This window comes from Nestor notabilis, unplaced genomic scaffold (assembly GCF_000696875.1).
Source record: "Nestor notabilis isolate BGI_N333 unplaced genomic scaffold, ASM69687v1 scaffold32475, whole genome shotgun sequence".
Classification (NCBI taxonomy): Eukaryota; Metazoa; Chordata; class Aves; order Psittaciformes; family Psittacidae; genus Nestor; species Nestor notabilis.
In genome coordinates this window covers 242-13,526 of record NW_009929423.1, presented here as the reverse complement: position 1 = coordinate 13,526, position 13,285 = coordinate 242, and the positions used below count along the sequence as shown (strand labels likewise).

At 40.6% G+C, this 13,285-nt stretch overlaps 1 protein-coding gene across 1 annotated transcript; it reads left to right on the top strand.

Annotated features, from left to right (window-relative positions):
* The first annotated feature begins 8,106 nt into the window (after positions 1 to 8,106).
* On the top strand, positions 8,107 to 12,906 carry LOC104406080 (estradiol 17-beta-dehydrogenase 2-like). Its single transcript, XM_010014959.1, has 3 exons — positions 8,107 to 8,383; positions 12,191 to 12,403; positions 12,707 to 12,906. The coding sequence occupies exons 1-3, from the start codon at positions 8,107 to 8,109 to the stop codon at positions 12,904 to 12,906; spliced, it is 690 nt and encodes a 229-aa protein (XP_010013261.1).
* The last annotated feature ends 379 nt before the right edge of the window (positions 12,907 to 13,285 follow it).

Below are 13,285 nucleotides of genomic sequence, written 5' to 3'. Positions count from 1 at the left end.
GTTCAGCAGTGAGTGGAAGTAGGTGCCTTCTGATGGCCATTTGCATCCCATGTTTCGGTTCAGTTCCCAGAGACATTTGTTTGCTATGGAGGAGATATCCTGACTTGCATACCTAATAGAGAAAAAATATACCTAATCATAGCATACGGGTTCTCCCAACGCTGCTGTCATTGTCATGGGTTAAGACCTTGGGATATAGGGAGCTGTTAATTTTGATAGTTGTGTCCTGAGTCTGCCCATATGTATATATATACACATATATATTTAAAAAAATAAAAATCACGGAAATCCCAGGGACAAGACACAGAACCTGTATGCCATCTGACATTTTTTACAAGCTCTCCAGAATTAATCTGTCTAGGAGCTACTATGCTCAGCTTAATTATGGAAAGGCTGCATCTGTGTTCAAAGCTGTTGAGAGAGAAAGAAGAAAGTAAAAATGTCCACTAGGTTTGATTAACTGCTTTTAGCCTGATGAATAAAGACAGATGGTTACTAGTTATTTTTCCGTAATGGATTTTGGAGCTCCATTTGGTGGATGAATTAAAGTTATAGGTCCCAAATCTGCCTTTGAAGCTATGCCTGCATAGCCCTTAGTGATTCTCCAAAGTTTGCATGCATCCAAGAGAGACGTTTGCCCTAAGGCTGTTAAATATGTTGTTAAAAAGCAGACTTGAAATGAAAACTTAAAGTCAAATGATAGTTTACAGTATTAATAAAACAAGTTATAAACAATGTAACTTGGGAAGGAATCCCTTGCAAGGGATGATTAGGGTGAAGTGCCCGTGCAGACTTACCCCCATAGAATCTGTGCCTGTTCAGGCATGACCTGTGCCTTGGGCTTCACAATGTTTTAATACTGACTTTAAAACTCGGAGAAGTTCATTAAAGTTGTATTTGATAGTTTTGTTGCATGGAAAGAGAAATAAATACTTTCACGGTGTAGGTTTTTTTGCTTGAATCTATTAGCGTGTGTCAAATCCAGGTGGAGGAGGTCTTTAAGACAGGGTCTGATTCTGCAGGTGTGCACATGTTTAAACACATGGGTATGAATATTTCTGTCCTTTAGGTGTGTATGAATGTCTGTGTTTATTTTTAAGAATGTGTGTGATTGTCTGTGGGTTTGGGCTCTCAGGGACCATTTAGTCCTGATGGGTATTGGGATCTATATTCAGCTACCTGTTAAATCATCTGTCTAGTTTTGTGTGTGGATAGTTACAGTGATTTCAGTTGGATTAGACATAATATAAACAATTAGATCTAAATCTAAACAATTTTTGAGTCAGGGGTTGAGGTTACTGCGTGATATAAAATGTCTAAAATGGCAATAAAGGGAAACAAAACAACAAAAAATGACATTGAGTATACTGATTTTTCCATAGTTGGTGGGTTGCCTAAAGAAAAAGTACCATTTAACTAAAATGCTACCTGCCATAGAACCATCAACACCCCCCCCAGCTTCTGAAAGGGACCTTGAGAGGTCATCTAGTTTGTCCCCAGGCTCCACATGAGGATCATCTGTCACTAAGTCATTCCTGACAGAGAGCTGGTCTCACTGACAACATTTGAACATGATTGCAGCTGTTTACAAGCAGCACAGACACTTCTGAAAAGCTCCTTCAGATCAGCATTAAAGGAGAAATCGGTGACATTCAGTATGTAGCAAACACACGTTCAATCAAAATAATAATGTAAGTCATTGATTACACACAGAGTGAGGTCATGATTCCTCAACAGGAAAAATACATGGCTTCACCATTCAGAAGCCAGGGACTTGTCCTTCAAGTGACAGAAAACAGAATGTGTTTAGGGCAGGTGACAGTTTTTCATGGTTGATCACTTAATGCTTTTTGAATCATCTGCTCATTTTTCATCTCATTTTGCTTCGGCTTTCGTTTCAGAGACTTAGCTGATATAACTGAGAGTAAAACCTAAAAATAAGTGAATCTATTTATGAGAGGCAGAGAATTTGCAGGTGGGAGGGAAGGCATGCTGCATATGTGCATAGTTAATAACCCAAGTGATGATGGGGAGATGCTACCACCCATTTTCTTTCATGCCCTTTGCTGAATCCATGCTCAAAGTTCAGAGACGTTCTGGGGCTCCAAGTTGTATGTGATTTATTTTAATGTTGTCACTATCTATCAGGAATGACAAGTCATGGTGGTGGTGTAGTAAACCTCCCCACTTTGAAGGGACAAAAAGAGAGAAGTGCAGATAGACTTGGAGTTGGGGGTTTATTTTTCAAATCCTGCTTTAGACAATATTGGTTCATGTCTAGATTGCACTTAAAGGTCTCATTAAAGGTATGTGTTTTTGCTAGCTACAAGTTAGCATTGTTTGGTTAAATATTTTTAAGGGTGCTATAAGGCCCAGATTTCAATGGGAACTAACAGTCTACCACATGTACATGGAGTCCCTGGAGAGCTGGGATTGCTGAAGTTGGCATCTCCATCACTACTGTTACCTGTCTTAGCTACTGGGTTTGTCCACCCATACTTTAATCAGACTTTTGGTTACCATGTATGCCTCATTTTCTGTTTGCCTCCATATTCACACTGCTGTTTATGAATTTGACTATGATAAAAAATATGTGACTTTTGCAAAGATGTAAAACAAGTGTTTCTCCAACTTGCCATTGTTTGGAGACATGCAGGAGGAGAAGTTACAGAAAGAAGACGCAGAAGTGTATTTTTTTCCTGATGTTGCATTTCAGGAATTTTAGGGAAGAGTCTGTTGCTCCCAGAGAAGTGTATTAAGATAAACTGGTACCTCTTCTTCTCTAACACTGATGATGCTGTGAAAGCTGTCTCATGTTATCGTATGAGAGAAGAAAGGCAGGCAAGCGTAATTTCTCATGAGGATAACATCAAGATGATTCCTGGCTGACTTGCTGAGGAGTACCTAATTGCTTTTAAGTTTTCTGGTTCTATCCTCTTTTTGGAAAATAACGACAATTTGATTAAAGAGTGTGATCCACTTTTAGCTGTTCCTGAAAGCCTAGGGATCCGTAGATGTCTGGAGAGAAGAAAACCTCCCTTACAAACACACAGGAGTGCTCATAATCTTAATGATTTGTCTGATTTAAGATGTTTTGTCTATTGCAGAAAATTTAAAAAGGGTGATTAGGGTTCATGGAAATAACAAGGAAAACTTACAAGCCTATGGCTTCATTTCATATGGCATGTTATTACAAGACCTACTGCTTCAAAGCAAAGATAGAGCTGCTGCAGACATTGGATTCACAATGGAAATGCAGGCTGCAATTATTTCTTTTGAAGATTGTATAATGCCAAGATGTATGTTGCATGTGTCCCTGACAAAAGTATTTACAAGCCCAGTTTGGCCATCAGTACAGAAGTTCCTCAGTCTGAGGTTTTTACGCTTGAAAAGTAACAAGAGATTTAGCTGAGGAAGTAATTATTACTAATATTACTATATTTTGTTATAATTGTTAGAATATTGAGAAATCGTGAGCTATGGCTGTTTCTTCAATGCAAAGTGAAGATCTCCAGGAATTACTATCTTTGAATTTACAATCTTTACAATCACTGTATTTCTAAAAACAAAATCTCCATTAACTTGGAAGTAAAATGTATTTTTTACTTTTCTTTAATGGGTACATACTTTATTTGACAGGAATTAGTTTCCCAAAGGGTGTATTAAAGAAATAGTTTGAACATAAAGGAGAGGTTACACAGCCTTATTTTCAGTTACATATGAACTTTTTTGCCCTTATTCATGCCTGTGAGTTCAGAGATCTTAATTCACAAGGTACTTGGCTACATTCCTAGCTTTAGGCAGACTAATAGTTTTGCTGCCTTTACTGGATAATTCATGTGCTTCAAGTTGAGTGCATGAATAGATAACTGGCTGAAAGAAAAGGATTATCTCAACCTTTGTATAGCAGTTCAGTAGTATTTGTAAGAGCAAAGTCTGTTTGCCCAAATGAGTTTTGTGTATGCAAGTTCAATAGTTTTTGCATCCAGGACTTCTCATAGTCTGAAAAGTGCTTGTGTAACTATCAAGTCCAGAAAAATCCAAATGTAAGAAAATGTTTATGTACTCTCAGAAGATGCAGTCAACCAAACAAATGATTTTGTATTTTTTCTGCTCATATACATATTTAATGAGGAGAATAATTTTTCTGGTCTTGCTAATGACTCATTTGTTGAAACAGATTCCAACCTATTTTCTGCTGAAATTGTTTTCCAAGAAAAGTCTTGTAGCCAGGAACCTGCCTGCAGGGCTCAAAATGCAAATCCCTTACCCAAGCCACAAAAGCACATGAAGCACATGGAGCAGGGACAATCAGGAGTGGTTAAAAAAACCTGAATCAGCAAACAAAATAGAATAAAATGGAAAACTAAAGAGTTCTGTGGTAAATTCTAGCCTGAACTGAAAAACAAATCTGTGACTGGCAGAGACAGAGGAAGCTGAGATAGAGATTGGACATGTAGAAATAATGGTTCATGCTTCTAAAGAATGTAATTTATGTTGCAACTAGGACAGAAGAATATCAACAGACAGCAAGTACAGGGAATGGTATGTGGTACTTTGGGATGAAGGGAAAGTGCTGAAAGGAAACATGTTGACTAGCAAATTAGTGGAAAGTGCAAAGGAAGCACATAAGAAATGTGGCCAAAGAGGTGAAAAACAATGCAGGGAAAGGTAACAGAAACATTCTGAAGGCCTCGTGGTTCAACTGAAAGCTTCTACTATGCTGGAACATCACAGAGGCTTTAAAGAAATAAACAGCAGGAAAACTTCTGAACCAGAAATGAAGCTATGACAAGACAGAAGAGTGCTTATTACCAGGGTAATACTAGAACAGAAAAAGAGCTTGGCACTGCAGTTCAAGGAAGTTGTGAACAGGCTCAGCTTCCCCACTTTAAAAAAGGAACAGGGGAACCTGAACATTTTGCCCATTTTTGTGGTAAGAACAGAAATTGAAAGCACAGGCTGTAACTATCATGTTGAAAAATACAGAGCCAGCAAAGGATGACAGCAAAGAGCTTAAAGAAATGAGAAGGAAGTAAATTAATATCTGGGAAGAAGTGATTGTTCCTAAAGAATGATAATGTGGAGTCAATGAGTGGATGCCTACAAAAAAGATTCCACACATTGGAGAGGTATTCTTGCTTTTTCCTGGGGAAAGTCTTCTACTTTCTGCTTTCCTGGGAAAGTGATACTACACAGGGTGAAAGATGCTGTGACTGTAAACTTTGGGGGGAAAAAAGCTGGATTTGGACTCAAGACATTCTGTAGAGACTAGCTGTTCATGTTGCAGATAACCATGGAAGGATCATTCTCCATGAAAGGCATCTTCTTTTGCCATTGCTTTAATTGTCCTTCCATAGTTATCATGAAGAGACTTGTGTCATGGGGCACACTTGAGATCTGCAAAGTCCCGGTTAGAAACATCAGAAACAGGGATTGAAGTGAGGGTACAATGGAATAGTTCAGCCAGGAGGCTGGTCTGAATTGTTTATCTGCTGCTGTTTGGCATTGGCATGGACTGACTACAGAAGCAATATTCAGGCTTCAGTATAGATTATACAGATTGCCAAGGCATAAAGGGACAGGGCACTTGAGTTATTGTGTGATGGCTCTGAAAAGCTGGGAAGACAGGCAAATGTCCTGGCAAAGGTAGGTTAAGCTCAGCTGAAAATGAATTAGCTCAAATCCATCCTCCTTGTAACACAGATGTCATGTTGATGCAACATCCTGATAATTTGGAAAGGCCACATCTTTCCCAGCAAAACTATCAAGAAGTGTGAGAGAGGGTGTATATTCATAGCATAAGTAGACATGGCATAGAGAAATAGGAATTAACACAAACTCAATCACAATCTCGTGTTAATGTACAGCTGTTAGAACTGGAGACATCCCAAAGTGGTAGAGAGGAAAGTAGATGCTTTCTTAAGATGGATACTGGGCATATGGTGATAAAACTTAACTCATTGCGAAATTGTGCCGAAAAATCCTCAAGCAGCAATCTGTCACCACTGGTTCATGGGGGAGTTCATGAGGTGGGTACTGCAAGTTAACGTTTCTCAGCCAGTTTTAGATTATACCCATCTGATAGCAACCCATCTCATGGTGTGTATGCACTTACATGTAATTTTGTTCACGCACCAGTGTGAACGCATGGTCAGCTTTTCATTAAAAGAAGCCTTCAATGGTTATATTTTATATTAAAAATATAAATTCAACATTAATTCAGGCAGAGATCAGTCCCCACCAGTCCTTCCCATGGTTGTTCTACAGCACTGTGGGTGCAGATGGCATCCTCAGCAGTCCATACATTCACCCAGACCTCCAGTGCAGTGTGTGAGGGAGAACATGTACACGTGCACATACGCATTTCAGTGGGGCACGTGGCAGGGGAGCACAGAGCAGAGGGGAAGACTCACTCAGAGGCTGCTCTGCAGGGACCAGGCATGGTGGTCACCATAGCTTGGCCCCTTGCCCACCTCTGTCTGCTCCCCACAGACTGAGGGGAGCCAGGGTGGGCATCAGACTGGAGGTGGTCACTTCTGCCCTTTATCCCACTATGCAGAAACTCCAGCTGGCTGTATCCTCAAGCATGAGAGCGGATGCTTTAAATGCCAGCACATCTGCAATCATCCAAATAATGTGACAACTGAGGTAGAGGAAGCAAAATTCTCCAAGGAAATCTGTAAGGAGAAGCTTTAAGAGGGGGCAAGGCATAATTGACCTGGAGACCAGTGTGCCATTAAAAGCAGAAGTAGCAAATGGCAGAGAAGTGAAAATAATTTATATTTTGTGCACTAGTGGCAGGATGGATGAATGAGTGTTCACAATAGCAATGAAAGACATCAGACCTCAAGGGTAATGTCCCTTTAAGAAACTGACCTCATCTCTAATGTAAACTACCTATAGAGGTATGTGATCATTTTCACTGGCTGTAAAAATTTATATTCAACGGATCTGTCATCCCATAAAACCCTAAAAGAATTATGGAATGGAAATGTGCTTGTGTCTCATGTTAGATTTGCACCCTGTACTTCAATCTTCCAGTGCCTAAAGTAAAATAGGTCAGCATTACATTTTGTTTTGGAAAACCAGCTATATCATGTTAGCTGGCTGTGTGATGACTTAGGCTCATCCCCCAATACAATCGGCTGAGATTTTAAAACAAGGTTAAATATGCTCAAGTTGTATTTCAATCCTTTTAGCTGGATAGACTTTAAAATTTTCTTATTGCTCAAGTGACTTTCAGAGTACACCACAGGAGGTGTTAAATCTCTCAAATGTATTCAATTGATCACATTTTTTAATCCAACTTGCAGTGGGTATTGAACCAGTGATTCCTGTCAAAACTAAGGTGGATGTCATTGCTGGAGACAAACTGAAGATTCTATCTCAGGTGTGTTACATGTATTCACTTGATGGAGTGCTCTTAATGGCAAACCAGCAACAACCCCTTCCCAGCCTCCCAGACTGCCTTGAATGTCAATTAACTATAGATATTTGCTGAATGGGGAGTAGATGACTAGCCGAAGGTGCATGCTAAAGCTATGAATGTTATTTTGGGCTTTTTGTTGTAAGGGAGGGTGGCCCATACGTGATAAAGCACAATTCTAACCACGTAGTTTGCACTACAGACAGTAAATAACCCTGTCCTGACTCGTTTTTATCACTGCCCATCAGAAATCAGTTCCACTGAAAATACACTAAGTTTTTAGGCAGGAAATTCCAACCGTTTGCTGTAAAGGAAACTGTTATATTTTTCCACGTCTAGGAAAATGTACTTTAAACTTATAAAACATATAGCAGTTAATTTTTTCCTGAAGCCAGCACTTGCTACATCATGTCTGTTCCCAGTGCTGTCAATCATTATCCAGTCAGCATAGTGTTCAGAAGGTGGAGCTGTCAGGCAGAAGGAATAAAAGGTAAGAAAAGGAAGGCTTCTGCTTTCTTTCTGATGCCAAGGGTAAGTGAGATTATGTCAAACCTTTAAACAGAGTCCCCTTTCTCTGCCCCACCCCCTGCCTGTATATAACACATGCTGCATTTAGCAATACCTGCTTTTACCCAGCCGGTGGTGGGGTGTGTGTGTGCCTGCTTCTCACCCTTGCTATGGATGCTCTTGCTGACAACCCCCTTGGATGGCTCTCCGTGGGCATCACTGCGCTTTTTGGGGTGACTGTGCTCTGCACAGCCAAGAGGAGCCCAGTGGGTAAAGAAAATATACTGGTCTGGAGCCTCCTGCCTGCCTTGCTGGGGCTGCTGTGCGTGGCCATGCTGGGCACTGGTGAGGGGCTGGTGGTGTTCTGTGCCTCGTGCCTCGTCTCCTCCATGTACCTGAGTAGCACGGTGCTGCTGCCTGTGGGTGACAAAGCTGTGCTTATTACAGGTAGGGTGCTGCAGGCGTGCTTCGGGAAGCAAAAACTGGCTTTTCTCACAAGTGGTCTGGAAAACTTTGTGTCCTTGGATTAGGTATCTATGAAATGCATGCTCGTAAGGTTTCCTTTCATTGTTTGGGGTTTTTTTGCTCATTTTATTTGCTTTGCCTGAGATTATTATTTTTTTTTTTTGTAAATAAGTGTTCTGAAATTAAATAGAAAAGCATTTTAATAGATGCCATTATTTTTTAGTGTCTCATTTAATCTTTACAAGTAGCTTTTTAGACGTAGTTGTGAAATTAACCAGTGCAAAAAGCAGAAGAATGCTTATGGTTTTCTAGTTTTTTGAGAGAGACATTAACTTCTGGGAGCCCTCAGAACACGATATTCATACATTACTTGTGTTTACTAGAATTTATTGTACTGATTATGGATGTTTGGTTATCTTTTGGTATGCGCATTTAGACAGTACATGCTGTGTCTATTCTGCATGTATTTCCAAGACAGTAGTTTGGTGACATCTCTTTGAAATGATGTATGAAATCATTCGACACCGAGTAATTTCCTTCATTAGCAGAGAAAGTTCAGAGCTAATTAATTGAGTCTCTGTTAACACTCTGATCTACACAAACCTCACTTTTATTTTGCAAGGATGGCATTTTTGTGGCTTTATGGCTTTTCTCCCGCTTCTTCTAAAACTTTAGATGTTGTTTATTTGTGTTAATCAAACCTTTAAACTGGAGTGCTTGCCAACTGCTTCTTGTATTGTTAACTTGCTCTTTTTTTTATCTTTTGTTTTATTTTCTGTTTTTCTCCTCTGGAAAGCTGAATGAAGTTGCTTTAGTTTATATAGCTATTTCTTGCAGAATATCATTTTGTTTTATAGGGATGCCTGAAAATTACTTAGATTTGCCTAGCAAGCATTAATATGGGGGTGAAATACAAAAGTTAAGAGAGAACAAGGTAAGTTCTCCCCTCACAGCTGGGTTTCTCCCTGGAGGTGCATCAGATGAAGATGGATATTGGGCGGGGGGGCCCTCTTTTCCCACCATTGCAGACACAGGGGTTGTGCTTGTATTTGGGCATCTCCTTGCTTTTTGTAAGACTGCAGTTCTTCAGGGAAAAGCACTCTCTGAGCTTACCAGCCCTAGAGAATATGAATTAGAGCAATATAGGGAAGTGAAGAATAGTTGGGGATATTCCAGCAAGTGATTGTGCTTTCTCTGTACCTGTGCTGTAAGTGTCCTGAGGAAATGCAAGTTTGGACACCTCCGACAGCTGACACATCTGAGGAGGCTCTTCTTGATCTTTCTTTGAATCCAGACTGGTATGCAATCAATCAAACCCTCCATCAACTGGAATGGAAGTTTTGCTCAACACATTTCTTGGTTAAATTGTTTTGATTTTAGTACTTCTCTCCATACCGACTACTGGATGTTTTGCAGGTGTAAGGTGCCTTTAAATCAATTTTTGATGTCAGTTTCTGCAATTTAAAAAAGACCTGAGGCAGGCACTTCATGGGAAATGGTGATTCTATTTATTTATTTATACTGCCACCACCACCCCTTTCAGCCCTTCGGGTTGAGGAATGCTGCTGTGTTCTGGGTAGCTACCACATATCACTGGTGAGGTAGCTGCCAAAGGATGGAGTAATGATCTCTGTGTTTATCTCCCTGGGTTTTGTCAGATATTGTTCTGGCCCTCTTTAGATGTCTCTTGTACAGGTGCTGCTCTGTGTTATTTATTTAAGCTGACAGTTCACCAGAGTACCATGGGAAGGGAAAACTGTGTCCAGTTGTCAAAATGCTTTTTCACATGAATAACTGTGGGCATCTGAGCGGTCTTAAAGCCTGCTTTAAGTGACTGGTGAAACATTTGTATTGATCCTCTTCCTGGGAGTGAGCACTTCAGTGTCCTTAAACAGAAGCTCCTGGGCATGCAAGCACATTAGTGTAGTTTGGTAGATCCGATAGCCAGTTTCTGTAAAAGATTAGGTTCCCATGAAGATCCAAATTAGTAGGAATTGTGGAATTCTTTCCTCAGTTATGCTGTGTGCAGTAGGATGAGTTTCTCCAGTTAACTTGGTCTTCTCATTCTTGATGTGAGACTTGATGCTTAGTGTGAGCCTATGATAAATGCTCAGTAATGGTTCAGTTACAGACAGTAGTGACTGCCTTTCCTATAATAAATCTTTTGATCATTCACACAGTTTTGGTTTTGACATACAAATGGGGAGGAGGGAATTCTCTCTTTCTTCCCTGTAGCAGATTAACAACTGTTTGAATTTTTTGAGTTGAAGGGTAATGTTTCTCTGGATGTCAATAACAGGTCTGAAATTTAAATCAGACTTGTTTTGATAAAAGCTGGGGACAAACCTGCTGGCAGGCCCAGATAAACACTGCTTCTTATTTCCTTCTTGGGGTTGCTACACCCATCCCTAGTTGGGAAGTGGCAGAGTGATCAACAAGTTAAAGCTGTGTTGTAAAACCTAAGTAATATCTGTATCTGTGGCTGTGTACTTGCTGGGAAGGATGAAAGGAGAAGGATTTGATCTAGAAATAGGGTTTTTTACTAAAAGAACAAAAGGGAAAGACACCCCACCCCCAAACCCAGAAATCTGATATGTCTTTGGGATATTTGCAGGCCTCTTCATGTCTCTTTAGGGAATTCCAAGAATGCAGATTTTTTCTTCTCTTTTTGGTCAGGGCTGCAAGAAGCTTCGTGTGATATATGTGGTGCTCTGGTACATCTTCAACAAACTGCAGATTTAAAAAATACTGAAAAGCACTTTTTTTTCTTTAAATAATTAAGAAGAGAACAAGAAATTCTTTTCAACATCTTGCGCTGACTAATCCAGACATTTAGTTTGTACTTCTTTCACCTGAAATTAATTATTTTCACCTTTTGGGACTGGAGCCCCAGCTAAAAGACAGAAATTAAGATCTAGCATGATTAAGATGAGTGTCTTTGGCAGTCAGATTCTGTTGACTGTGGATTTTGAGTGCAGGAGCAGGCCTGTGAATAACTAAGGTAGTATCTGCCTCAGTGTGTCAAAGTCAGATTAACCCTGATAGGTTTATGGTAGGGTGAAGTAAGGAGTACCACAGCTCTTTCACAAACGAGGAAATAGTGAAAAGACTGGTAGGAGTCCCAGCCCTTCATCCTGCATTCGAGTTTCCAGCCATGTGGGTTTGGAAGCCAAGCATTTATGTTATAAATTGCTATTGCAGGAGATAACCAAGCCCTGGGATCGCTCCATGGATCCCAGTGCACATCAGCATCCAGGAGCTTGCTCTGCCACAGTTAGAGTGGAAGGTGCAGCACAGTTATCATGGTACATGCTGATGTGTCTCTGCTTTACAGTGTGAAAACTGCATTAGTTTCTTAAACTTCTCATTTACCTCCTGGCATTGTCCTTTGCAAAACTCCTGCAGCATTGACCCTGTAAACACCTTCCCTCTCTCTAGCAGAGCCCTGTGTTGCCTCATTTGGGGTCTTGGTGGGCAGATGGTGGCATGTTTCCTCCCTTGCTAAGAAGTTTCTCTGTAGGTGATAAGAATGGAAATTGGAATTAAAAAAGACACCAGGAGAGAAAGACCACATGGTCTTTCAAGCCTTGTGGAACATGCAAAGGTCCAGCTTTTCAAAACTTCATATCTGAACTTTTCTTCCTACTGTCATATGTATTTAGTGACTTGATTTCATCATCCTTTTGGTTACATTTGCATGTATTTCCATTACACGTTACATTTGCATGTTTGTGCCTTTAATGATGGTTTAGAACAGACCTACTTTTTAAGTCTTTTTGGTGCTTTCAGGAAGCGACACTGGGATTGGACATGCACTGGCAAAATACCTGGATAGCTTAGGCTTTGTAGTGTTTGCTGGGGTTTTGAATAAGGATGGACCTGGAGCTAAGGAACTGAGACGGACCTGTTCTCGGAGACTTTCTCTCCTGCAGCTGGATGTAACCAATACCAAACAAGTCAAGGAAGCCTTTCTAAAAGTCTCGGAGAAGGTGCAAAATACAGGTAACAGCTATTTTTCCCATTATAACAAGAGTACTAATGTAGCTGCTTACAAGGTGCATCTCTTAACTTTTGGGTGAATCATCGCTTTTGTGTGTAGGTCATCTCCATACCACCATCTGTGGGCAGTCCAGGGTATTTATATCAATGACTCCTGCTTTCTGAGCCACATGAAAAATGGTGATACATGTTCATGGAGTTGGTACTGTGTGTCTGTAGCTGCAGATCCTCACTGCTTTCATAAGGCCAATCTTTGTGGAGTTGATTTCATGCTGTTAGCAGCCTTTTGCTTTTTCTTCTTTACAGGACTCTGGGGAGTTGTGAACAATGCAGGTGTCCTGGGCTTCCCTGGCGACGGGGAGCTGCTCCCCATGAGTACGTACAGGATGTGCATGGAGGTGAATTTCTTTGGGGCTGTAGAAGTGTCCAAGACCTTCTTACCGTTACTCCGGAAATCCCAGGGGAGGCTGGTTAACATGTCCAGCATGGCAGGTGAGCTGAACTAAAGCACTGGAGAAAGTGCTGGTGCAACAGGAAAAACAGCTAACTTCCTTGGCAAAAGTGCTGTGGAAGGTGTTGGTCGGTCTTGCTTGTCAATACACCAAGGGAGTTAATATCTGTGTAATAGTTACAGGTTTTTCTTTTAGTTGGGAGACTATTTCCAGAAATTGGCCCTTAAAGAATCAGTTAAAAAGCAGCTAAAAATATGCTGTTACATGAAGGACGGTAAAATTCAGATCTAGTGTTACAGATGCTATGAGTGATAGCTGTGTGAGCTTCCAGAAAGATGGGTGGTAGATCACAGATGTTCCTGTAGTATGTTCCAGCAGAAGTCTGTGACCACCTTTGTGTGTCGTTGAACCACATGGCTTTATTCCATTTGGG

Bases quoted from the DNA above. Each gene is read 5' to 3' on its own strand.
- LOC104406080 (XM_010014959.1), top strand. From the start codon at position 8,107: ATGGATGCTCTTGCTGACAACCCCCTTGGATGGCTCTCCGTGGGCATC. The intron at 8,384-12,190 runs GTAGGGTGCTGC...TGGTGCTTTCAG, and splicing joins CAAAGCTGTGCTTATTACAG to GAAGCGACACTGGGATTGGA. The intron at 12,404-12,706 runs GTAACAGCTATT...TCTTCTTTACAG, and splicing joins GGAGAAGGTGCAAAATACAG to GACTCTGGGGAGTTGTGAAC.